Source organism: Zymoseptoria tritici, chromosome 2 (genome assembly GCF_000219625.1).
Source record: "Zymoseptoria tritici IPO323 chromosome 2, whole genome shotgun sequence".
Classification (NCBI taxonomy): Eukaryota; Fungi; Ascomycota; class Dothideomycetes; order Mycosphaerellales; family Mycosphaerellaceae; genus Zymoseptoria; species Zymoseptoria tritici.
Genome location: NC_018217.1, coordinates 2,596,161 through 2,618,366, shown reverse-complemented (window position 1 = coordinate 2,618,366; position 22,206 = coordinate 2,596,161). Strand labels below are relative to the sequence as shown.

General features: G+C 54.1%; 9 protein-coding genes across 9 annotated transcripts; 5 read left to right on the top strand and 4 right to left on the bottom strand.

Moving 5' to 3' along the window:
• Positions 1 to 1,298: 1,298 nt before the first annotated feature.
• MYCGRDRAFT_90989 (uncharacterized protein) lies at positions 1,299 to 3,767 on the top strand (the record flags this gene model as incomplete). Its single annotated transcript, XM_003855361.1, has 2 exons — positions 1,299 to 2,643; positions 2,752 to 3,767. The coding sequence occupies 2 exons, from the start codon at positions 1,299 to 1,301 to the stop codon at positions 3,765 to 3,767; spliced, it is 2,361 nt and encodes a 786-aa protein (XP_003855409.1).
• A 201-nt stretch (positions 3,768 to 3,968) lies between these two features.
• On the bottom strand, positions 3,969 to 5,012 carry MYCGRDRAFT_84764 (uncharacterized protein; the record flags this gene model as incomplete). Its single annotated transcript, XM_003855029.1, has 1 exon — positions 3,969 to 5,012. One exon carries the CDS (start codon positions 5,010 to 5,012, stop codon positions 3,969 to 3,971), a length of 1,044 nt encoding a protein of 347 aa, XP_003855077.1.
• Positions 5,013 to 5,609: 597 nt separating this feature from the next.
• MYCGRDRAFT_90987 (uncharacterized protein) lies at positions 5,610 to 6,082 on the bottom strand (the record flags this gene model as incomplete). The annotated part of the gene is made up of 2 exons (XM_003855028.1): positions 5,610 to 6,020; positions 6,074 to 6,082. The coding sequence occupies 2 exons, from the start codon at positions 6,080 to 6,082 to the stop codon at positions 5,610 to 5,612; spliced, it is 420 nt and encodes a 139-aa protein (XP_003855076.1).
• Positions 6,083 to 6,988: 906 nt separating this feature from the next.
• On the top strand, positions 6,989 to 8,193 carry MYCGRDRAFT_90986 (uncharacterized protein; the record flags this gene model as incomplete). The annotated part of the gene is made up of 4 exons (XM_003855362.1): positions 6,989 to 7,076; positions 7,131 to 7,211; positions 7,270 to 7,332; positions 7,400 to 8,193. 4 exons carry the CDS (start codon positions 6,989 to 6,991, stop codon positions 8,191 to 8,193), a joined length of 1,026 nt encoding a protein of 341 aa, XP_003855410.1.
• A 593-nt stretch (positions 8,194 to 8,786) lies between these two features.
• MYCGRDRAFT_108201 (uncharacterized protein) lies at positions 8,787 to 12,115 on the bottom strand (the record flags this gene model as incomplete). Its single annotated transcript, XM_003855027.1, has 4 exons — positions 8,787 to 10,613; positions 10,670 to 10,743; positions 10,795 to 11,464; positions 11,537 to 12,115. 4 exons carry the CDS (start codon positions 12,113 to 12,115, stop codon positions 8,787 to 8,789), a joined length of 3,150 nt encoding a protein of 1,049 aa, XP_003855075.1.
• Positions 12,116 to 13,350: 1,235 nt separating this feature from the next.
• On the top strand, positions 13,351 to 14,538 carry MYCGRDRAFT_90984 (uncharacterized protein; the record flags this gene model as incomplete). The annotated part of the gene is made up of 1 exon (XM_003855363.1): positions 13,351 to 14,538. One exon carries the CDS (start codon positions 13,351 to 13,353, stop codon positions 14,536 to 14,538), a length of 1,188 nt encoding a protein of 395 aa, XP_003855411.1.
• Positions 14,539 to 15,999: 1,461 nt separating this feature from the next.
• Positions 16,000 to 18,609, top strand: MYCGRDRAFT_68754 (uncharacterized protein; the record flags this gene model as incomplete). Its single annotated transcript, XM_003855364.1, has 3 exons — positions 16,000 to 17,119; positions 17,255 to 17,820; positions 18,085 to 18,609. The coding sequence occupies 3 exons, from the start codon at positions 16,000 to 16,002 to the stop codon at positions 18,607 to 18,609; spliced, it is 2,211 nt and encodes a 736-aa protein (XP_003855412.1).
• Positions 18,610 to 18,718: 109 nt separating this feature from the next.
• On the bottom strand, positions 18,719 to 20,513 carry MYCGRDRAFT_68751 (uncharacterized protein; the record flags this gene model as incomplete). Its single annotated transcript, XM_003855026.1, has 1 exon — positions 18,719 to 20,513. One exon carries the CDS (start codon positions 20,414 to 20,416, stop codon positions 18,719 to 18,721), a length of 1,698 nt encoding a protein of 565 aa, XP_003855074.1.
• A 177-nt stretch (positions 20,514 to 20,690) lies between these two features.
• Positions 20,691 to 21,279, top strand: MYCGRDRAFT_68749 (uncharacterized protein; the record flags this gene model as incomplete). Its single annotated transcript, XM_003855365.1, has 3 exons — positions 20,691 to 20,762; positions 20,827 to 21,097; positions 21,140 to 21,279. 3 exons carry the CDS (start codon positions 20,691 to 20,693, stop codon positions 21,277 to 21,279), a joined length of 483 nt encoding a protein of 160 aa, XP_003855413.1.
• Between the last annotated feature and the right edge of the window lie 927 nt (positions 21,280 to 22,206).

Genomic DNA, 22,206 nt, shown 5'->3' with positions numbered 1-22,206 from the left:
TAACAGCTACCTGTTTTGCGGTCACTGGATTAGGCAGACTTTCTGATCTACGGCAGATGAAAAGCTCTATCTCGCTTGCGTCTCGTGCCGTTGATGCGCGTCCAGAAGTCATTCTAACCATTGCCGCGAGCTTCTCCCATCCGGTCGACGAGCTCGATTGTTGACGCTCCACACACAGACAGGACCTTTCAGCGGCGCCACATGTCCGATTTCGATCTTTCCATAAAGGCGCCCAAGCGTCCGAGCCTTCCTCAGCCTGAGTCTGGAAGCCTCGCTTCAACGGACCTTCGGTCGCCGCTGCTCTCAGACATTCTTGCCGCCACTTCATCTTGATTCAGCACAATCAATACACCTTTCGCCCGCAACTCCAAAGTATCGCTCCGCCCGGCCACACATCTTCGGCTTCGTCACGCATAAGAGACTTCTGGCTACGTCTATATCCTCAATACCATCATCTCTTCAAGCCTGAAGAGGATCGGCGAATCGGCGAATCCGATTCCCACGAGATCGAAGAGTCTCCTGAGGATATCCCGCGAGCCAAGGTAAGATATGGGACCACTACCACAGCCGAGCTCATCCACTATGCTTGGAAAGACGAGAGACTGCTCGGGAAATAGACTGTCGGCGAGATCGAAGGGTTGGGCTTCGAGGGATTGAAGTCGACTCAGTTGTCTATCGCGAGGCAAGAAGCGAGGCATGGACTAAAGCAGTCGTAGCAACAGAGGAGAGAGAATTAGGCGTTCTCAACTTCATTCACGCGGCTACCAAAGAGGCTGTGTTTCTGCGCCCGTCCGCTGACACGCGAGACAGAGCTGGACCGAATGGGTCCGAGCTCAAAATTTCGACCTGAAATGCGTCGAGCGCCGCCACAACACATTCACACTCTGGTGCAGACCCAGCTCCGGCCGTCGCCCGCTACCGCTGGTGCTGTCTCTCTGCATGCGTGTGATCAGGGGCATCTTCCAGGACCTTATATTGTGGCGTATGCGGCTGTAGGCATCCACAGACAGGGTTCTAGCGCCAACGGGGTCCACCAGTGGGAAATGTCGCGATGCGAGACACGGGTAACACACCAGGATTTTAAATCATGTGCGACGAAGTCAGACCAACAACCGCGAGATGCGACATGCAGGCGACATGCAGCAGCCTGTCGCGCATCGAGATGGTGAGGCGCAGTTCAGCCGCTCAGTACTGGCGATATACTCGTCAAGACTCTGTAGGCCCTTCCCTCTCCCTGTACCTCGACAACCGCCGACTACATCTTGTTACCCATCAAATTGTTCAGCTTGCAAGCTCCAATGCGAGTATCAATCATTGCATATGCCTTGCGTGCTTTGGGCCTCGAATTCATCAACAGTCTACATCGACAATGGTCGGGCAGAGGAAGAGTCGAGAGGCCGAAAATTATCTTGCACAAGTCCTTACGGGTTGCTCTTAGCCGGTCTCTGGTCCACCTGCTTCCTCTGACGATATTCACCGCTTTGGTGTACATCAACTACAGGACCCTGTACATTGGGTATTCGTTTTCCTGGCAAGGACAGCAGAACGATGCGTTGTATTCCACCATGATCCAGATCGCCGCAAAAGCACAGGAGCTGCTCTGCGTAGCAAGCCTGGCTGCTATCGTATTGCAAGCTTTACGCTCCGAGCTGCTGCATGACGGGCTTCCCATAGGCCTTCTTGGCTCTGGAATCTGGTTCAGTCAAGTCAGTTCTTTCTGGTCGCCTGAATTCCTGGCTGCAGGCTCGTGGAGTATTACATCGGCTCGCAGAATTCGGCTCTACCTTCTTCTTGTCCTAGCCGGCCTTATTGCCGTTGTGATCGGTCCAGCCTCCGCAGTGCTGATGTTACCGCGGAACCAAGAGATCCCGGCTGGTGGGACGAGCTTCTATCAGAATGGTGTTCCTGATGAGATCTGGCCGACCGCCGTTATTTCGACCGCCGAGCCTGCAGTCTGCGCCCTCACCAACTCGACAGAATACCCTATCTGTCCCAGTGGTGGCTACAAGTCCATCGTACACACACTGCAGGCTCTCGATCCGAATCAAACGACCTTTTGTGCACCAGAGGAACCGAGTCTCGGCCAACAATTTGCCCCACAATGTCAAGCGAAGGGTATCACGGGATGGCGATATTGGAACAACTTTCTGGTGCAGAGTTCGCAACATCTGCTGCCTCCGGTTCTGTCAACCTTCACGAGTTTTAATCGGCCCGGAAATACCGTAGTTATTCAGCCACATGTGGCGACCGTCGCCTCCATGCAGCGCATAGTCCGAACCTGGTCGGGAAACGCAGGCGCTTCTACTCGCTCTCCCTGGAACCAATACAAGTGGTCATATGGCCTTGTAGCTTCAGGCTCTTCGACCAATCCGTGGGTGAGGGTACAGTGCAGTGAGGGTCAGAATATTTCCGCGGACGCGAGCGAAATTGGATTTCCCTACTTGCAACCATTCTCCGAATTTCTTCTTGGACGTCCCGGTACATCTTTCGGTCCTGGCCACAGATACAGCAGCATTTCCCAATTGGATTGCAGTAAGACGGATCGTATACGCGCGCAGTGGATACCACTTGCGTTGGACGAATTTGGTGATAGCGAGACCGGGACCCACTCAACAGGACTCTTGATCGAGCTGCCGTGGGTTGGTGAGTCCCGAGTTGGAATTGGATGTGCTATTGTAGCCTCCTGGCACAACAATACGATAACGTCCGATCGCACTGCTAACTATGGTGCATGGAGTGCCACAATCACAGGTATGGAGTTTACCTGGCATCCGCCTGGATTGGTCGAGTCTGTGGAATCCGCCGAGACCAACAGACCCATCAGGCTTGATCAGAGCTGGCTTAGACTCTTGACACCACAGCTCTCCTCGAGCGGAAGCAACTTCACGTCGGGTATGAATACCATGGAAGACCTCCTCACCCGCATGAGGATCTCCGACGTTGTGGGCGACCTCCGGACCCGGCCAAGCATGTACCATGATGGTGGGAGATGCGTATATGGAATGAGGCCCTCTTCAAAGACCGACACACAGCTCTGGAATGCCAACGATTGTCAGGTCGCAACCGTGGGCAAACACCTGCAGATGATCGTTGGAACTCTGGTCGCTGATGGCCTTTCCCGTTTCGGCAGTCATCGCGTCTTTGAGAACGTGGATCTTCCCCTCCGAAATTGGTCCCTCCGCGTACCACGGACCTTCAATTCCTCCCGCTTACTTCACGATCTTCCGCAGTCAACCGCAGATCTTGCATCGCAGTGGCTTTCAATCTCCGTAACTGGCTGGGTCTACTACGCCTCGGAGACCTCAGACTACCTTGCCTTGGCAGTCGTCTGCATTTACATGCTCCTCGCCACCACACATGTCTTATGGCTGCTCTGCCCAACGCATTGGATTTCTTCCGACGCATGGGACAATCTCACGGAACTTCTGGTCCTTTGCAAGAACTCGCCGCCATCTGTGCCATCTCGATTGGAAAATGCTTCTGCAGGCATATACCGGCTCAATACCTTTGCAACCATTGTCAAGGTGCGTGTAGTGGACGAATCAGAGAACACAGAGGGGCCAGGTCTGGTGGAAAAGGTGGGCAATATGGACAGCAAGAGAGTCGTACTGGTGGAGCAGAGTCCTATCAAGTCACAAGATGAACTGGAGCTCGCCTTGATTGGTGCAACGACCTGCGCCACGGCCGTAGCGCCGAGTGCTCAATCGAATCTCAGAAAGAGAACCGGCGTCCTTGAAGTCGTCAAGATCGATGCTCGGTACGGGTAATGCCCATCGCCCATAGAAGCGCTTTTGATTCTTTTATTAGTTACTTCTTGTCTGGGACGCAAAACATGCAGTGAGTCGAAAGAGCCCTGCCACACGTGCATTTCACTCATAAAGCATCGATCTGACTTGGCGATGCAGAATATCTCAATGGAAAGAGCCCGACAGAATAACGGATGCCATTCTACAACATGCCGCCGCCGTTCAGCATGATACAACAACCTTGACTCCGCTCACACCTGCCTTGAGGACATCCAAAGCTTTGTTCAGACCACTAATACCACCTGGAACAACTTGCACCCTCGGGCTTGGAACGACACTTCCGGCCGCCAGACCATCCTTCAGCCACCCATGGAAGCATTTGTACAAATGCTTGTTCCTCTCGTCAGGGCTGGTGGGCGGGTAGGTGAACTTGATCTCGGTGTTGTCAAGAGACGGCGCGTTCTCAGGGAGCAAGGGAGCATGAGCGACTCGGGCCGGATGGTCTCCTTTGGTCTCTTTGAGTACATCCAAAGTCTGCTGCAAGGCGTTATCCACAATCGTGTGCGCTGTCCGAAGTAAGACCCCGTCCGCTTTGACTTTGGCCGCGATGTCTTTGACGACGGTAGGCGACTTGTAGTCGAATACAGCATCTGTTCCCAGGCTTTTGACGTACTCCAGGTTCTTCGCTCCAGCGGTTGCGTAGACGGTGAAGCCGAGAGACTTGGCTGTTTGGACCGCGAAAGAGCCAACGCTGCTGGATCCTCCCCAGATCAAGATGGCCTCCTTGTCTTCGGGCTTGAACTTGGTGTCGAGCGGGAGGCCGATGGTTGTGTATGCCGACAATGCAGTCAAGACGGCCAAAGGCATGATAGCGCCCTCCTCGAACGAGAGAGAATCAGACAAGTTGATGACACCTTCGCTGCGAGCGGTGGTATACTTCTGAAATGCACCATGGTCGGGAGATCCTTCGTGGTAGAAAGATGAGGCGAGTGCCACGACGCGTGATCCGACCGCAGGACAGTCAGACGGGTCGACTCCAGAACCATGTTTGACGACTATACCCGCGACGTCTTCCCCGAGTACAGCTGGAAGGACTGGCACTGGCGGGAAGCCATTGTCACGCATGTAGTAGTCCACAGGATTGACTGCAATTGCCTTGACTTCGATGAGGATCTCATTTGGTCCAGGCTCAGGAGTGATCCGTTGAATGACCTCCAGGGGCCTTCCGACTGAGAGCAGAGCGGCTGCTTCGTGTGTGCTCGGCATGATTGGGCTTTTGATGGTGGTAGAAGTGGTGGAAGTAGATGGTACTGGCCGGTATCTTAATCAGAGGAAGTGACAGTCCTTCCAGGTTATCTGGTACCGTCAGCATCACTACGCGCATGCTCCGTATTTACGTGATAACTCCGAATCCCGTGCTTCGACAGTTCCCATTGTTCCTTCATTTTCGACAGCGGTCATCCTCGAGTTGTACAGCATCGGATTTACCAATCTAACACCGGAGATCTGGAAGCGCCTCTTACTCGATGAGCTCTTGAGATTCAGTGATAACAGATGATAACTACTGGAAGCTTCACGATGATGGATCAACGCATTGGCGCCTGAACAAAAGTGACAGAGTAAGAAGAGGTGAGTGATAGTGGAAGCAAGGTGAGAGAAGGCCATCCTCGGCTGCACTTCGGAAGCACTTAGCGTGAGAGCTACTTGTACATCGTCCAGATCTTGTTTCCCTCGTACTACTCTACATCTTCCCACGAACGCACGAACGCCTTGCTTGAACACACTGAAACGCCTTCCGATCGGATATGAACGCGCTTCAATCGGTCACCACCCAACCTCCGATCGCTACCCTCGCCCGCGATTTCAATACTTCCGAGTGACCGGCGGATAGTACACAGTCCTGCCGCCAGGATACGCGTCGTCGCGATGGTAAGAGCGCGACACACGTTCATGGCGGATAACGGAAGGGTTGCGAGACGTGCTCCGTCTTCGAGAAGAGCTGCGTCGCTGTGTATAGCCTGACCCGTGGCTGATGACGCTCATGCTCGGGCTGCGCGTCCCGATGAGTTGACTGCGTCTCCGTTCCCGTGCTCTTCTGTGTCTTTGGCGGAGACTCGGGTAGGTCGCGATGATGTACCAGGCGTGGACGATTCCAGGGATCCATGCGAGGAAGAGTAAGATGATGTTGATGACCAAGTCCATGTGGCAGCCTCTTCGGACGATGACAGCGGCTGGTGGGAAGAAGATGGCGATGATGCCGAGGAGAATGCCGCCCTGCGAAACTTTGTCAGCGTTGGTGGAGTGAGTTGTGGACGATGTGTGCCCACCAGAGTCATGTTGGGCGGCTGTGGGTGAGTTTTGATCACTTGCGGTTGCTTCTGAGATGTCGTGGAGCGTGGTTGCGATGGGTCAAGGAAGAGGAAGGTGGTCGTTGTTGTGATTGCTGGGGAGACTTGTACCGTCGACACTGTTTGCGGCCTCACTGCCGTCATATGTGTGTTCTTTCGCAAGGATCCGCTGCCTATTGTCACGTGGAAGTGACGTTTCGTGTCGCAAGCCGACTCAAGCCGTGGCTGGAGAGATTGCGGCCCAAAATACCGGTAAGGTGATGTTTCATCACTTCATCGTGGCACTTCACGCCTTGCGAGGCAAGAAATCAATCGGATCGCACAAGGCTGAGCGTAGCACGTGTGCCATATCGTGTTCAGCTGATCAAGCTGGTGCTTACAGGAGGCCGCCTGCAGGGCTGAGTGCGTACGATTCAGACAACGATACATCTCATAGTATCCGGGCATGTATGGCATGGTCGTCGTCTGGAGTTGGCTCCTGATAAGCTGTTGTCGGGGGAAAAGGCAGGTCAGCTGTTTTGAAGGCCAATCAGCTCGGTATTGTTCTCTCACGTCTTACATCCATTTGATTGAGCAGTCTGAACATATCTCCTTCTGCCGTCCGTATAGGGGAAAAGATCCCCCGAGTCCGGGAAAAATCGTACACATTGCGTCTGAGTACGCAAGGAAAGCGGCCATGTTGAGCAGATGGAGAGTCAACAAGGTAAAGTGAAGTCTGATCTCCTTCCGAAATATCATCATGTGCAAAATGCTCTCATTCGTTCTTTGCTCCTGCTGAAAGTTGAGCAATTCTGCCTAATGCGTCTAGCGGCGAAGCGGTCTTCAAAAACAAAACAAATCGGCGACAGCAACGTCACCGACATCAACACCGCGGCGAATCAAACACAAAACAAGATGATGGCCTCGATCGTGCCCCCACACGAAATCGGACGCCTGGAGCCGGTCGAATACGATTCGTACCCGAGCAGCGACAACTCTCCTCGTTCGTGCCTGCTCTCATCCATCCTCCCTGGACCTCACTGACCTACTGACGCAGCAGCAGCAGCAGCAAAGAGGATGTCCAAGGCCCCGCCGTCCACAATGCAGCAGAGCCCGAGGAAGGACGCCACCCGCCGGAGTCAGCAGCCATTTTACTCTGCTCTCACTTCATCTGCACTGGACTGACATTGTGGTAGCAGCGACCGACATCTTCGAGGATGCCCAGAAGAAGAGCGCCGCCGAGACAGAGAATGTCCCACGTCAGTGCCTTTCACTTCGATCCTCACCCGCTGACCTTTATCCGCTGAAAAGCTAACACGCTGACAGCACGATCGATCTCCCCTGAGATGCAGAAGAGCTTGAAGAAGAAGGCAGCGATCAAGTATACCGGCGCTGAACTCAACTCCATTGGCAAGCAATGCTCCGCCCGCCTCCCGCCTACCAGCGCTGTCCAAGCCATGTTCCTATACGAACTTCAGCGCAAGGCCGACGACGAGAAGTTCTTTCACAGTCGCATGTTCCAGCTCCGCCGGGAAGAGGAAGCCGCCGCTCTCGAGCGTACGAAATCTATACAGACCATCCAAGCCCTCGAGGCTCGCATCAAACAGCTCGAGAAGACCAGCCTGAGTCGTGACAACGAAGCAGAGCAGCGCCGGGCGAAATCCAAGTCGCGACTCCGTTCCCACCAAGATGCTCTCGACAAGCACATGACCAGCATCAACGACCTCTGCGAGAAGCTCACGACCCTCAATACCGATATGCAAGCTCTCCAGACCGCTGTCGCGACTCAAGCCGCCGAAGCTATCCCCTCATCCGTCATCACCGAGCACGCCGCCGCAATCGCCGAAGTCCACACCACCGCGCTCAACCTCTTCGAAGACCGCGACGGCATGATCACCTTGATGACCGACACCCGCGCCCGCGTCACCAAGCTGGAAGACAACGTCCGGGCGCTGACGCTGCAGAACGCTGCCGTCAAGTCGCCGGGCTCCATGGCTCCGCATCGCTTGTCAATGGCCACGTCCTACGGTGAGAAGTTCGATCTGGCCGTTCCGAAGGGCAAGGCTCATGTCTCGCTCAAATCGGAGGGTTCTGCTCGCAAGGCTAACTCTGCCGCATAGGCGCCGCAGGGTCTGCCCATGACGGTGAGTCCTTTTGGTGATCTCGTAGGGTACGCGCGAGTGAAACATAAGGTCTGAACGAAGCTCGACAGGAGAGCTTCATGGTACCTGAGACGGTTGGGCAGCACGGCGAACGCAATCGTAGGACAGATAGATTGACAGATCAATGACAAACAACATACCTTGCAAATTTGACTCGGAAGTGTAATCGACTTATACGTGAAGTCACGCGTGGGGAGCAAACTCTCCCATGACCGCAGTCTCGAAATGACAAACCACCCCTGAAGTGCTATAAGGCTCGAATCAAGAAGAATACTTTCATGCAGTCAACGTACCGATAATCACTTCGGAGGGCGTACAGAATTATTCTGTGATCTATTTGCAGCCTCCACTTCGTGCAAAACTCGCTTTTGCCACACAATTCATGCTATCAGTATCTGTCATACCTTCTCCGTAGAGAGGAAGCATATCGCGATCAAGCACAGCACGACGCAAACTTAACGAACAAGGAAACTCGTGCCACACCCTCAAGTGCAGATGTATCGTGCAACATCGAAGCAAAAAGAGTCATCAGTCCATCCCAGCACTGTACATCAAAATTGCACCCCTTTCCGCTGCAGATAGCTCCCCAGCAACCCATCCAGCTCGCCCATCATACTCTGCACACCTTTCCGCTGCTCAACAAACAATCCCGCCATGAGAGGGTGATCAGCCGGCGCGGGCGTGACACCGGTCTTATCATGAATCATGACCAACATGTCGCGCACCTCGGAGCCGTCTTCGAGCCAGGCGCGGAGGCTGGTGTGGTCCCAAGGTTGCTGCTGCTGGGTCGTGATGGGCGAGGTGTCGTTGGAAGAGGGAGGCGTGGAAGAGGAGGTAGTGGTGCTCTCATTGGAGAGGTTGGTCGGTTGATCGCGGTCTGTAGATTGTTGAGATTGTGATTGGGACTTGGGTGTGGGTTGAGGGGAACGAGTGGTCGGCGTCGGGTCGTTGTCTTCGGGTGTCCGTACTTCGGACTCGCGGGAGCTGTCGGTGTGGTCGATCAGACTAGGTGAGCTCGAAAGGCTTGCCGGAGCGTTATTGTTGTTGTCGCTGTGCTCGTCCACGTCGGGCATCGGGATGTGGATCGACTCAGTACCGTGCATAAAGGATTTTGAACTGATCTCCACAGGGCTCTCCGATAATCGATCGTTTTCGTCGTCTGAGAGGGGGTTTTGCTCTCGCTCATCTTGTGGTGAGTCAAAGTCGTCGAGCTGGACTCGTTGCTTCGCTCGTTTCGCTTTTCTGGGCTTCGGATCCTTGTCGCTCGTCTTCAAGACATTCGTTATGGGCGACAGTGCGTTGCTGAGAGCACTTGGCTTCTCTTGCGGCACGGGTGTGGATGTGCCGTCGTTGGTGTCTTGTCGTGGCGTTTCGCTGATGCTTGATTCCTGGCCGGTGGCCATCTCGTACGCCACTTCTGAGCCTGGCAGCTCTGCGACAAAGGCATTATTCGAGTCCCTTGGTGGATCCCGAACGTCTTCTTCTGAAACTGTTCTCTTCCCTGGACCAGGGAATGCCATCGTATTCCTATCGATAGGAGAATTCGTGCCGCTTGGCAATGGACTGATTCGAGGCGAGTCTCGTCCGAGCTCTGTGGACAGCTTCTCGCCATCGCTGTAGTCGCTGGCATCGTCCTTGGTCTTCTTATCCTTCTTCTTGCTCTTGAACAGGCCACTGAGCAAGCCGCCCTTCTTTGGCTCCTTCTTGTCCTTGACCTCCTTCTTTGCCGGCTCAGCAGGCGAAGGGGTCTTGGTGAGTGGCTCCAAGCTGTTGCTCCGTTTAGGTTGCTGCTCCTCAGTCGGCGACTTGAGGGAAGCATTCTCATCTCGTAGAAGTCCGGGTGTGAGCGTGATCTTTCGAGTTTCAATAGTGTCATCCTTGAGGAATGAATCCGTATTTCTGGTTTTCCGAGACTTGAGTGGGGCGGCTTCTACCGTGACGTTTGGTTTTCTGTCCAGGTCCGATTGCAAGTAGTCATACTCACCAGTCTTGTCTACCGTTTGCGGCTGAGCGGCGTCGTCGTCTCCGCCGATTCCAGCAGCAGCCAAAGCCTGAGCCGCGGTTGCAGCTTGCTCGCGATCGAATGATGCACGATTTGAAGATGTGCTGGATCTGCTTTCAGAAGCCGGGTCTTTCGACTCGGCTTTTTGCTCCTCGGGCTCCTCTTCGTCATCGTTTTGCGCGCCTTTGCCTGATTGTAAAGCTTCTCCATATGGATCGATCATGTTATCTTCGTCATCGGAGGAGTAATCGTAATCAGAGGCTTCCACGTATGTTGGCGCGGCGAATTGAACTGTCTTTGCATTTCGTCGGCGCATGGCCTTCTTGAGCGGATTTCTGGATTTTTCAGAATTATCACTCAGCATCGTGGCGGACAGCTGATAGTTTCACGTCAGTCCGTAGTCGAGATGCGTTGGAAAGAAGGCAGACGAACGTCGATATTCCTGTGCTTGTTCAACCGTGCTAATCGTTCGGTGGGGGTCTCGATATGTTCGGCAGGGAGGTAGCCTAGATCTTGTTAGTGCCGTGCTGTCACAATGCCGGTTGATGCCCACATACCAATGCTACTGTCTTTGACCACTCGGACTAACCACCAGTAGCTGTTGCTGTCATCCAGCAATACCATAGTGTCGCCCTTGGTGGCATTTGCCTGCCCTTCGACCGTTGCAACAAACGTGTGCAATGCATATACAAATTCGAAATCGATGTCTTCTGCGTCACGTAAGCACTCGCCTCCCCAACCAGAGTCAGTGAATCGATCGTCGAGATTAAAGAAAGAGTCATGTGCATCATCATTGTCCTCGTATCCGTGTTCGGTTTCTTCAGACTCAGAATCGGTCAAGTCGTCCCATGAATCCGTGGATCCTTCGTCCGAGTAGGGGATCTCCAGCAGCGGATCGTGCATAGGTAATAGGAAGGAGCGAATGTCGGCGCTCGCAATGCTCGAGAGGCTAGGAGATGGCTCCAGATCCGGCATGCTGCGCGCAAAGGCCTGACTGCGCAGTGGACTCCCGTTTGACCAGCCATTGTCCAAAGTGGGATCCTGTGACTTGCTGGTCCATACATCAGGTGCCGCACAGTCGCTGCTGCGCCGAGTGGGTGTCCAGGCTTGCTCCACTGGTTGGTCTGTAGTGTCATCTTCATATTGCTCATCTTCGTACTGCTCGTCCTCATATTGCTCATCCTCGTCCAGTTCCGGAATGGTCATTGATTCCGCGGCATACCTACCCTGTTGATGATGTTTCGACGCTGGGGCATTAGTCCCGCTCAATCGAGCAGGCATGAAAGGTGCACGTCTTACAATGTCCACAAGTCTTGCCCGGAAGGGCGGATGTTGTGGTGTCTGTATGAAGGGCGAAGACGAAGCCGGGGATGCGGACTGGTTGAAAGTCTCGCGGTGCGATGCATACGCTGGCGACAAGCTCGTGGAGCGAACCGGCCAGCATCTGCGTGCCATCATAGGAGGCGAAGAATGGAGAGTGTACCCACCATCGTCAATGCTCGGCGAGCTCGAAATCCTGTCCATCATGTCATCATCTGCGTCTGCGTCTCCATCTTGATCTCCGCTCTCGCCATCCTCCTCCTCCTGGGAGGTACCATTGCTCTCCGTTGCCTGCGTGTTGCTTGATTGTGCCTGTTCAATAGCCTCCGGCTGTTCCACGAGATTGTCCGTAATATTCCACGCCTCCGCCAGCGATTGCTCCTCCGAGTGCCGTTCCTCAATAACGTGGTGAACTTGCGCGGCGAGGTGGGGCGCAAGACCATTTGGCTGCAACGGGTTCGGCTTGGTATGTTCGGCGGCGGTGGGATGTTCTTCGTCTTGCAAGTCCAGAGTGTCGGCCCTCACAATATTTGGCCGCGTTGGGCTTGCGACCGACATGGTGTGAGGCGGAGAGAAGGAACGGAGAGTGGATTGTAGTTGTTCAGACCGCTCACAGTCACTCCGAATCAATCGGAGATCGGACGAATCGTGGTCAGGTGCATGGCCGAGTAATGCGGTCGCGTGGGCAGGAAGGAGATGGGTTCGGTCCTGAGATTTCGGACGAGTCGCACAGTGTCGTCGGAGAGGGAAGTCGTAGGTCGTCGGCGGTCGGGTGTCTGTGTCAGGAGAAGAGGATAAGGATGAGGTAAGAAACGAAAGTTGGGCGTAGCGCGCAATAATGCGGCGGCATGAAGATCAAATGGGTGGCTGAGTAGTGGAGCTGAGGAGGGTGGTGAAGTTGTAAGGCCCAAAAGAGAGGGACTCTGCAACAGTCCGAGACGTGGACGACGACGACGACGACGACGACGACGACGACGACGCAGCACACTTCTCTGGGAAGATTCGCTGTCGCGTGTTTGATGCGAGGATGGACATGTACTGTGACAAGAAGATGGAGATTATACCAGGGATCCTTCCTCCATCAATCAATGCAGGGGTCAAATGAAACCAGGGCAGGGCAGCTGAGAGAAGGACCTGACTCCGTCCCGCCTTTTTCTCCCGTCTCAGCCTGTCTTCGGCTGGTCCAACGATCCTCCATCCCTCATCACATGTCAACAACACCAAATGATCCAAGGCATACCAACAGCCCGATTACCGCTGGATATGAATCAGACCTCTCCGATCAGTCTTGCCATACGCACTACAACTGTGATCTTTTCTGCGACCGCGTGGATTCTGCACCGCTCCGACTCGTCACCAACCAAAGAGGATACCAATTCTCTCAGTCGCCTGGTTTGGACCCGGAGAAAGTGTTTGTGTTGTTGACATGAAGCTTTTGGAGCACGCTTACCACTTTCATCGACTCGAACCTTGATCAAAACCTCCTCACTGGTGACCCAGACATCGAGAGCCGAGAGACCTCGAGGATGTAGACTTGGACACAATGCCTTGTTCAATTCTCCTTTGTGCTCGTCGAGCACTGTCTCAATTCCGCAAGACTTCTTTGTCCTCGCAATGCTGACAATGACCTTGTCTCTACTACGACACATTGCGATTCACTTGCGGGTTCGAGGTCGAGTAACGGGACAGTGTTCAAATAGGTAACTTGGCTTGCGTGAATCTCCTTCTCCTCCATCTCAACAACTTCCTTTCCTTCATTGCAAAATCATCTCAACCTGCAGGTCAGAATCAAGATGAACAATCAACAGTACGCACAAGACTTTGGCTTTTCCCTCATGGAGGACTCCAACGAACGCGCTGGTACGGCACCACCAAAAGTTGCAGCGACAGCAGCTATGAGGTACGGCGGTATGGAGATGGACGTGGACAACGATTCAACCACTGGCGCTGGAGCCCATACCAAGCAACGCACCTACTACCAGGCCGAGAAGAAGTTCCGCTGCCAGGCCGACAACTGTGGCCGATCGTTCTGCAGTCCCCACAACGTCCAGCAGCACAACCGCGAAGCTCACACCAAGGAGAAGCCTCACGCATGCAGTATCTGCGGCGAAAACGGCAAATTGAAGGCTTTCACGCGCCCAGCCAGTCTCTACCGCCACATCCGCGACATCCACAAGGTCGACATCGAGTACGAGCGTGGTAAGGGTGTACGCAAAATTGTGGGACCTCGTATGAATCCGGTCCATGCTGCCCCAGTCAAGCCTCCGCGCCAGGGCCAGCCGAATGGTAGACAGCAGAATGTGTATGGCGCACCACAGCATGATTATCCTTACTACCAGCAGGGCCGCATCGAGCCAGTTGGGCACCACATCGGGACTTCCGGCGATCTGAACCAGTTCCAGATGCCAGTGCAAGCCCTGCACTATCAGCAAGACGGCATGCAGGCAGTTGAGCACGGCGGTGGAATATCCGACCTCCCAACGCAGTTCCAGATGCCAGCGCAACCCTCGCATACCCAACAAAGCGGTGCGCAGGCAGTCGAGCAGACCAATGAGATGTTCGGCGGCCGTGTGCAGCTCGAGATGCCCGCCCTGTCCCCTGTCCCCAATGCTAACATGCCAATGATCTACACATGCGCGGATGGCGCCTGCGGCACGTTTGACAACGCCTCTGACTTTTTGATCCACAACCATGAAGTCCATGACATCGCCCGCTCTGCTGCATGCGCATGCGAATCGTGCTGGGCTGCCTTCTCGCGCGGCAATCCGGACCAGACGCCGCAGCAGCAGTACCCAGTCGTCGAGGACTTCATGCCTCAAATGCCCACTGACGAAGCTCTCCCAATCGTGCAATATCAGCGTCTTCCTGACAAGGCCACTAACAGCTCTGAAATGGATGCCGTCACTGCTGCGGAATACGTCGATCGCTGGATGCGGGAAGACCTCTGCAGCTCGCTGCCGAATTCTCCTGCAGCGGAATGAGTCCACTGGCTATTCTGCGTCGTGATCACGAGGTCCCGGACCATGTCCGCAGTTGTGTGTAAGTGCTCGCTTGGCTCCTTGTTCGATCTCTCATGTTTCTTGCGGCTTTCCTCTCAACCGCGTACACATATCTCATTTGTTCGAAGCATCCGGATCATGGCATCGAAAAAACGGACGAGATCCTGGTTAGTGGGATTGGGAAGGTTCCTCAAGAGTTTTGCTGCTTGTTGCTTTCCTAGGAGCGATAGACGGGCACAAAGCTCACGGAAAAGGGCTGCATCTAAATAGACGAGTTCGGAGGCGCTCTAGCTTCCGCAATGCAGGTAGATATTCAGAATCAGGCTTCTTGCGCTCATCAATTTCTACAATCGTCCCATGTGTCTCAAGTTGTACTTCAGGTCCTTCTAATTCAGCCGTCAGATAACTCAAAAGGGTCATTCGCCAAACCGGCCTGAAAATCACTGTGAGAAACTGGCCCTGGTAAGAGTTGTCGATCCCCGTTGCGAAGGAGAGCATACGAAGAGTTTGGCGCGTGACAAAATCTTCACTTCCAGTTTGTCATTGTGGCTGCCTGGCTCGATCTGCAGGAGGCGTATGGAAGTAGCAGGATGGGCGAGTCTTTCCTGCTCAAACATGTCTGCGGATCAGATGCTTCTGACAATCACAGTTAGTACCGTCAAGAGCTCTTCGAGAGTTCGCAAGAATGTATTGCCAGGTAAAGTCACTGTGTACGACAACGGAGCGTGCAGTGCGGCTGAGCATGCAGTGTACCTGTTTTCTTGGATCCATCAATCGACGGTGGCCCGCCACAGCAATGTCGATCATGCTCCATGCATGCGTACGATATTCAGTCATCCTCGACCACCTTTGTCCTCGAGGAGCGTACTGTAGCCCGGCCGTGGGCTAGAGCTCGAATCGAGGTGTCGTCGAGTCTGAGCGAAGACGTCGATTTTGGTCGACGTCCGGGTGTACTCCGGCGAGCCGCAACAACGCGCTTGTCAAAAGTACGGAACCCTATACACACTCCCGAAGCATCTTTCACATGAAATAATCTTTTGTCGATCGAGCTTCCTGTTTCCGAGCACAATGTCGGGCCTCTACAAGCGGTACATACCGCCGAAGCCGACAGCAACTCCTCAGCATACTCAGGTGTCGACCCCCATACCACGGAAGGTCGAATCGAAACCTGCAATCGAAACGCCGGACCACAAGCGCAAACGAGAACGATCGCAGGAAGAAGTCGCAGAGAGGAAAGCGAAGAAGTTGAAGAAGAAAGGAATCGATCCGGCTACGGTACAAGATTTTGATACTACTTCGGCGACAATCGACGACACGGTCGACAACAGCGTTTCTGAAACAACAAAGGCCCAAAATGCTACAGCAGCAAAACCGAACGATGCTGCAAAGGCTCGGGAACATGCTCTGGCAGAAGCCAGGGGCGATTTCAGCCATATTGTGAACATGAAGAAGCGGCATAAACTGGCAAAGGAGTACCGGAAGACGCACAAAGGATCGGACACATCAGCACAAGCCGGAGCTGCAGCTGGAGCGAGCGAGGACGCTGGGGAAGCAGAGGTGGCTGCCGGCGAGCCCGATCTTGCAGAGCAGAAGTATGAGCTTACTAGCACGAGAGAAGAGAATGCAGTGACGGAAGATTCGGGCTTGGGCTCAAAGGACGTGAAGAGAAAGAAGCGGCGGAAGGAAAAGGAGGAAAAGGAGGAAAAGGAGGAAAAGGATGGAGTCAATGAGGATGCCGGGGAGATTGAAGTCGCGCAAGCTGCTGTGGATGATCCGGAGACCACTCTAGGTTCACTGGATACAGCAATTCCGGATTCCGTACGAGAAATAGCCTCCTTGCAGCCCAAGAAGAGACGGCACAAACTGGAGGCTATCCTCGCCTCAGCTGAAAGCGGCGAAGAAGTCATCGCAGACGCCAATATGGAGGATGACGATCACTTGCGAAAGCACACTCGGGTCCTCGACAATTTCCAAAAGGCCTCGAAGCGATCTCAAAGTCTCAAGTCGCAACCGGAACAGTTTCAGGAGTCACTAGGAAACGCCCAACCTGTTGTGCATGATCTGGAAATGCCCGATGCAGATGGCGTGGACGAAGATGGCTTCGTGGATGAGGAATCGGCTTTGCCGGAGTGGCTAGCAAAGCCGACGATCATATCAGCAGAAAGCAAGTCCACCTTTGCGGCTCTTGGGCTGGCGAGCGACACTGTGGACCGACTGTCGAAGCTCAGTTTTGTCGATGCTTTGCCGGTTCAACAAGCACTCCTACCTCTGCTCCTGCCTCCCGGTTCTGCAGGCGCGCGTTTCCTCCCAGGAACAGACAGCATTTTACCTGACGTGGCTGTGAGTGCTGCCACTGGTAGCGGCAAGACCATCGCCTACTTGCTCCCCATGATCGAGGCGCTGCGGCGCAATGCAACTCGCGGGAGGCTCGGTGCACTTGTAGTTGTCCCTACCCGCGAGCTGGTGGTGCAAGTAGCAGCCGTTGCGGATAGTCTCTGTAAAGGCTGTGGGCTCAAAGTTGGTATGGCGACGGGGACTGGCAAGTTCAAAGATGAGCAGGACCGTTTGATCAGGCGTGGCAGTCAATATGACCCCGTCGAGTATCAGCGCATCGCGGAACTGGGTAGACGCGAGATCAATCCTCCAGAAGCGGACTCAGAGGAGTTTGACTCTTACCTTGCAGATCTTGGGAAGGAAGATGCAAAGGAGGAGCAGCGAATGCGTGATACTATACACGGCATTACTCAACATGTGGCGACGTACGATTCTGCGGTCGACATTCTCGTTGCAACCCCTGGTCGTCTCCTCGAGCACATCAGCAGCACACCAGGCTTCAACCTTGTATACTTGCAGTGGCTGATCATCGACGAAGCTGACAAGCTGCTCGATAATCAGTATGAAGGCTTCTTGGACTCGCTGAATGCTGAGCTGGCACGGCCAAGGTCAATACACGAGCAAGACGTCCGAGAGCAATACCTGCGGTCCAAAGGCATGTGGGATGATGTCAGAGAAAGAAGACTGCGTAAGGTGGTTCTGTCGGCCACGATGACGAGAGATATCTCCAAGTTGACTTCATTGAGGCTACGTCGACCGACTATGATCGCAGTCAGAGGTTCAGAAGGTATCGATGCTCAAGCAAGACCCGGTGCTCGCGGCGACGGCCGCGACGATGGGTTCAGGGAGAACGCAAGCGGTTTTGAGCTGCCAAGAACTCTGATTGAGTACTGTGTCCCTGTCGGAGACGGAAGTGAGAAACCGTTGGTAGTTGTTGAGCTGCTGAGTGCGAAGATCTTCAAAGAAGATCCTAATGCGCCTCTACAGCCTGTCGCTCCCAAAACCGATGGAGTTGTCTCAGACGACGAGGACGACTCGTCCAGCTCGGACTCCGATGACAGCTCCAGTATCTCTTCAGATTCTTCGAGCGACGTGTCATCTGTAGCATCCAGCGCAGACGAGCCCGACGAGCCAAAGGACACCAATGAAGGGACGACCGATATGGACGCCGTGCTGTCTCAGAAACTCTCGCAGCGCCATCGCAAGGACTCATCGCAACCTCAGGCTCCTACGGTGCTCATATTTACCGCCAGTAACGAGTCCGTTAACCGCCTTTCGCATCTCCTCAAAGAAATAAAGCCCTCATGGGCACGTCGAATCACAACCCTGGTCAAGCTGAAGCCCGGCAAAGCTCGCATCACAGCGAAAGCGGATGAGTCCGCAGTAGTCGTGTCAACAGATCGCGCAGCTCGAGGTCTTGACAGCTTCAGCAATCGTCCCATCACGCACGTCATTCAGTACGATGTCCCGCGATCTTTGACGGGCTACATCCACCGCGTTGGCCGTACTGCTCGAGCAGGTAGGGATGGAGATGCTTGGACTTTGTACACTCACTCCGAGGCGCGGTGGTTCGTCAACGAGATCACAAAGGCGAGCAACGTCAAACGCGCGGGAGCTGTGGAAAGGGTCAAGGTGTTCATGTCGGACGATGGCTTGAGGGAACGCTATCAGACAATTCTCGGAAGCATGAGAGAGGAGGTCTTTGGTGGGAAGACTTGAATGCAGTCTGCAAAGGGTGACGGCGCTAGAGTCTATAGCAGTCAATATCCAATATCGCAAATATGCTTCCCCCGAATAGGATCGAGATGGTCGTGAAGCGAGAGTTATTCTAGGACGCTGGGCTCTTCAGAGCCTGGGCAGCTGCCAGCTTGGCCTCGATCACATCGTCGCAGTCATAACCATTCGGCCGTAAATCTTCGACGTCGTGGCCTGCTCGCTTCTGCAAGACATCCAAACCGTTGCGACGTTGCTGCTCACGCTTCAAGGGATCTGGTAACGGCCAAGCACCCGATTTGACCTCTTTGGGCACGTCACGACGAGTCTTTTCTTTTCCGACGAGTGATCTTGCGGTCGCGCAGAGCCAGATCTTTGGCCAGACAGATCCGTCTACGTCTTCGAACTTCTCCAGATCGTTCTCGATCTGCTTGACCACAGTACGATTGCTGGTAATGGTTGTCCTCCCACTGGCCCAGCCATAGGCGAATACGGATCGATTGATCGCAGTCATGTTCTGACAAACAGTGAGCGCCTCCTGAGGCAGGCTTTTCTGACACTCATCCTCATCCTGATCGATGACTCGAATTGGCAGTTGCCACTCTTTCGGCACTAGGTATGAAGACCATTGCTGCATCTCATCGACTAGTTCGCTTTGTGATTTTGCTGCGTCGTCCGACATCAGAATGGCCGTGCGTGCTTTCTCGGATGGTGTGCCGATTGTGTCCACAATCTCTTGCATGCGAACTGCAGCCTCTCTGGTACAAACGAGACTGCGAGCGCCCAGCGCAGGGTATAATATAGCCGGCAGCAAATTCTCATTCCCTTCAATCTCGACTTGTCGCTGCAGCGACTTGTGGAACCAAGGCTCTTTGTGGACTTTGGCGTGCGAGAACTCGGACACCAACGCGAGTAAGATTGTGCAGTCGATGTTCAGGGTCGAGCTGAAGTCGTCGATGGGATCGGCGGCCATGTTGTGCAGAGCATCAGTGATTGCTGGTGCCGGTACGAGATCTTCTTCAGTGAACACAGTCGCACCCGCAGCTCGGCACTTTGCGATTATTTTATCGATCTCGTCGGTCTCGCCGAGAATGATTCGTGGTAGCACCAGGTTGACCACAGGCTTTCGTGTGCGGACACGATATGAGTGCGAAGCAAGACAAAGCTCCTTAGCTGTCTTGACCAGAGGCACGTCGTCGTCGTCGTCCGAGGATACAGGAAATGATCCTTCCTCATCATCCTCCGATCCATCTGATTGCCAACCTTGCTTTGCCAAGTCGAACAGCAGACGAGTGTTGGTAACCAGTGATACCTTCGTCCAAGTAAGCCCGCCGTCCGTCAGTGTGTCTACAGTCGCGCGATCACTCTTGCGACCCGGTCTTGTACCATTGCCCTCTGCATTGAGATCGACGTGATGCAGGGATTGTGAGAGCGACTTGGAGGGATTGTTGAAGTATACGGCCTTTTGCAGAGCCACCAAATTTTTCGACTTCTTCGCAATGTTCCAGATCGTCTCGAGGAAAGGTAAATTTGATGATCTGGCTATGTGTATCGTCTGCGCTCCATCCGGTTTCGAGGCTAGACGTTCCAGCATGCTCAGCTCCGACTGCACAGTGCTTCGAAAATGTGCAAGTTCGACATCTCGTTGTTGTTTGAGCTTGCGCAGATGTTCCTGGAAGGCTTGTAGTTCGGAGAGCAAAGTCTTCGCCCTGCCTGTAAGATCCATCAAAATTGGGACGACAGATGGTTCTTCATCTTCTTCAGTCTCATCGATTGCCCCTTGGCTCTCTTCGAGAACATTGTCGTGCGTCATCGTAGCAGGAGCAAAGATTGAATACGCTGAATCAATGGATGGCGTGCATGATAGTAGTCTCTGAATTGCTTCACGCGGCGAAGCAGTCGCGCCTTCCGTCGTTGGCACAGTCGGCTGCTGAAGACGCTGAGACGCCGTCGACGACTTTCGAATATTTGAAGCTCACAACTGCTTCAAAGGGACTAGCGCCGCTTGGCGAAAGCATCGCCCATTCGCGACTTCTCTCCGCTGTCAACTTGTCAGGACGACGATCGTTACTGGACTTTTCGAGAGGATGCCTGTACTCAGCTCGAGCGAAGAATGGCAACGGCAGTCTTCGTTACTGCTGCAAGCACGCCCAACAACGGTGCGTACAACGATGCGTACAACGATGCGACCACAAACTAGGATCCGCTGATGAAGCCTTACAGACACGAATTACCACGAAATACAACATACCGAATCTCGATTCCCCGAAGTACCAGAAGACGAAGAAGAGGAAGAGAGAGACTGATGGCGAGGATAAAGATGCTCCGGCGGCGCCGCGAGTACCCCGAGCAACGCTCACATTAAAGACCTACGATCCAGAATCTGGAGTGGTGTTGAAGTTCAAGACGGATAGAGCGGCAGAAGTCGGAAGACTGATTGGGAGTCTGGGACGGGTGGGCAGATACATGGCAGCACTTCCGGAGAAGGAAGAAGGTGAGACGACACATACTCCCAAGCCGACGGACATCGCTAAAGGTTTGCCAGCACAAGACACTGTTCCGGAGGATGTCCCTGCGATCGAGCAAGCAGCAGACTCAACGCTTCCCACGAGCGATTCTAAACCACAGTCGGGAGCTGGCGGAGGCAAGAAGAAAAAGAACAAGGGCAAGAAGTGAGAGGTGGATCTGGTACGGAATGAACATTCTACCAGCGCGGCGTGCATCCGCACTCCAGTGGGCTGACGAAGGGTGGAAGACGGATTCCAACAGAAGCGACTTGCAGGATCCTGGTCGTGGTCTCCACAAAGTCTGCGAAGCCATTCGCCCAACGAAACATTGAGGCGTCTCATCCACAAGTGCGAGAATTCGCAATGAGCATGCTACGCGGATGCGGACGTTAGTCTTCATGTGGGCCACATAACGGCAAGACGCGGATCTTGGCCTGAGCCGAAAGGCCGATATGCAGTGCGACTGTCACAGATCTAGGCTCAGAATCAGCCCTTCGGCGGCATTGCCGAAAGATGTCTTCGATCATGCCTCGAGTTTGTGATACACGTCGGCTGGGAGAATAAATTGCCATCGCCCGGAGTTACCTAGAGTTTGAATCGTCCCTAGTTTGAGAGCACCCCGAATTGCATCTCGGACTGCCACTTGGACGGAAGCAGAGAATGCGGATCGAGTGCAATGCATGGAAGCGAACCAAATGCATGCGGGTCTCCTTCGCGACTCCATTGGCTAGCTGGCCTGCCACGCGCGGACTTCCTGCATCGATGCGAGCGGCTGCGTCCATGTCTGCTGCAGCTCCCATCCTTTGGCGGGGCATGGCGGGGCAATTTTCAAGATGAGAATTGTTTCTGTCAGCGCGCATGTCGCATTGATGCAAGCATCGGCATCAAGGCCGTGACATTTCGCCACGGTCGAGGCGAATGAGTGTCCGTCATGTTGTCCATCGTCATCGTACCGGACCGCAACATGGATCGGTCATGTATGGACTATTGAGAGGCGGGCCAAGCTGCCCATGAATGATGATACTGTAGACAACCTTCTACCAGACGCTTTGGGTGTCATCGATGTTGGACATTGAGCTCACAACGGTAGCGGATG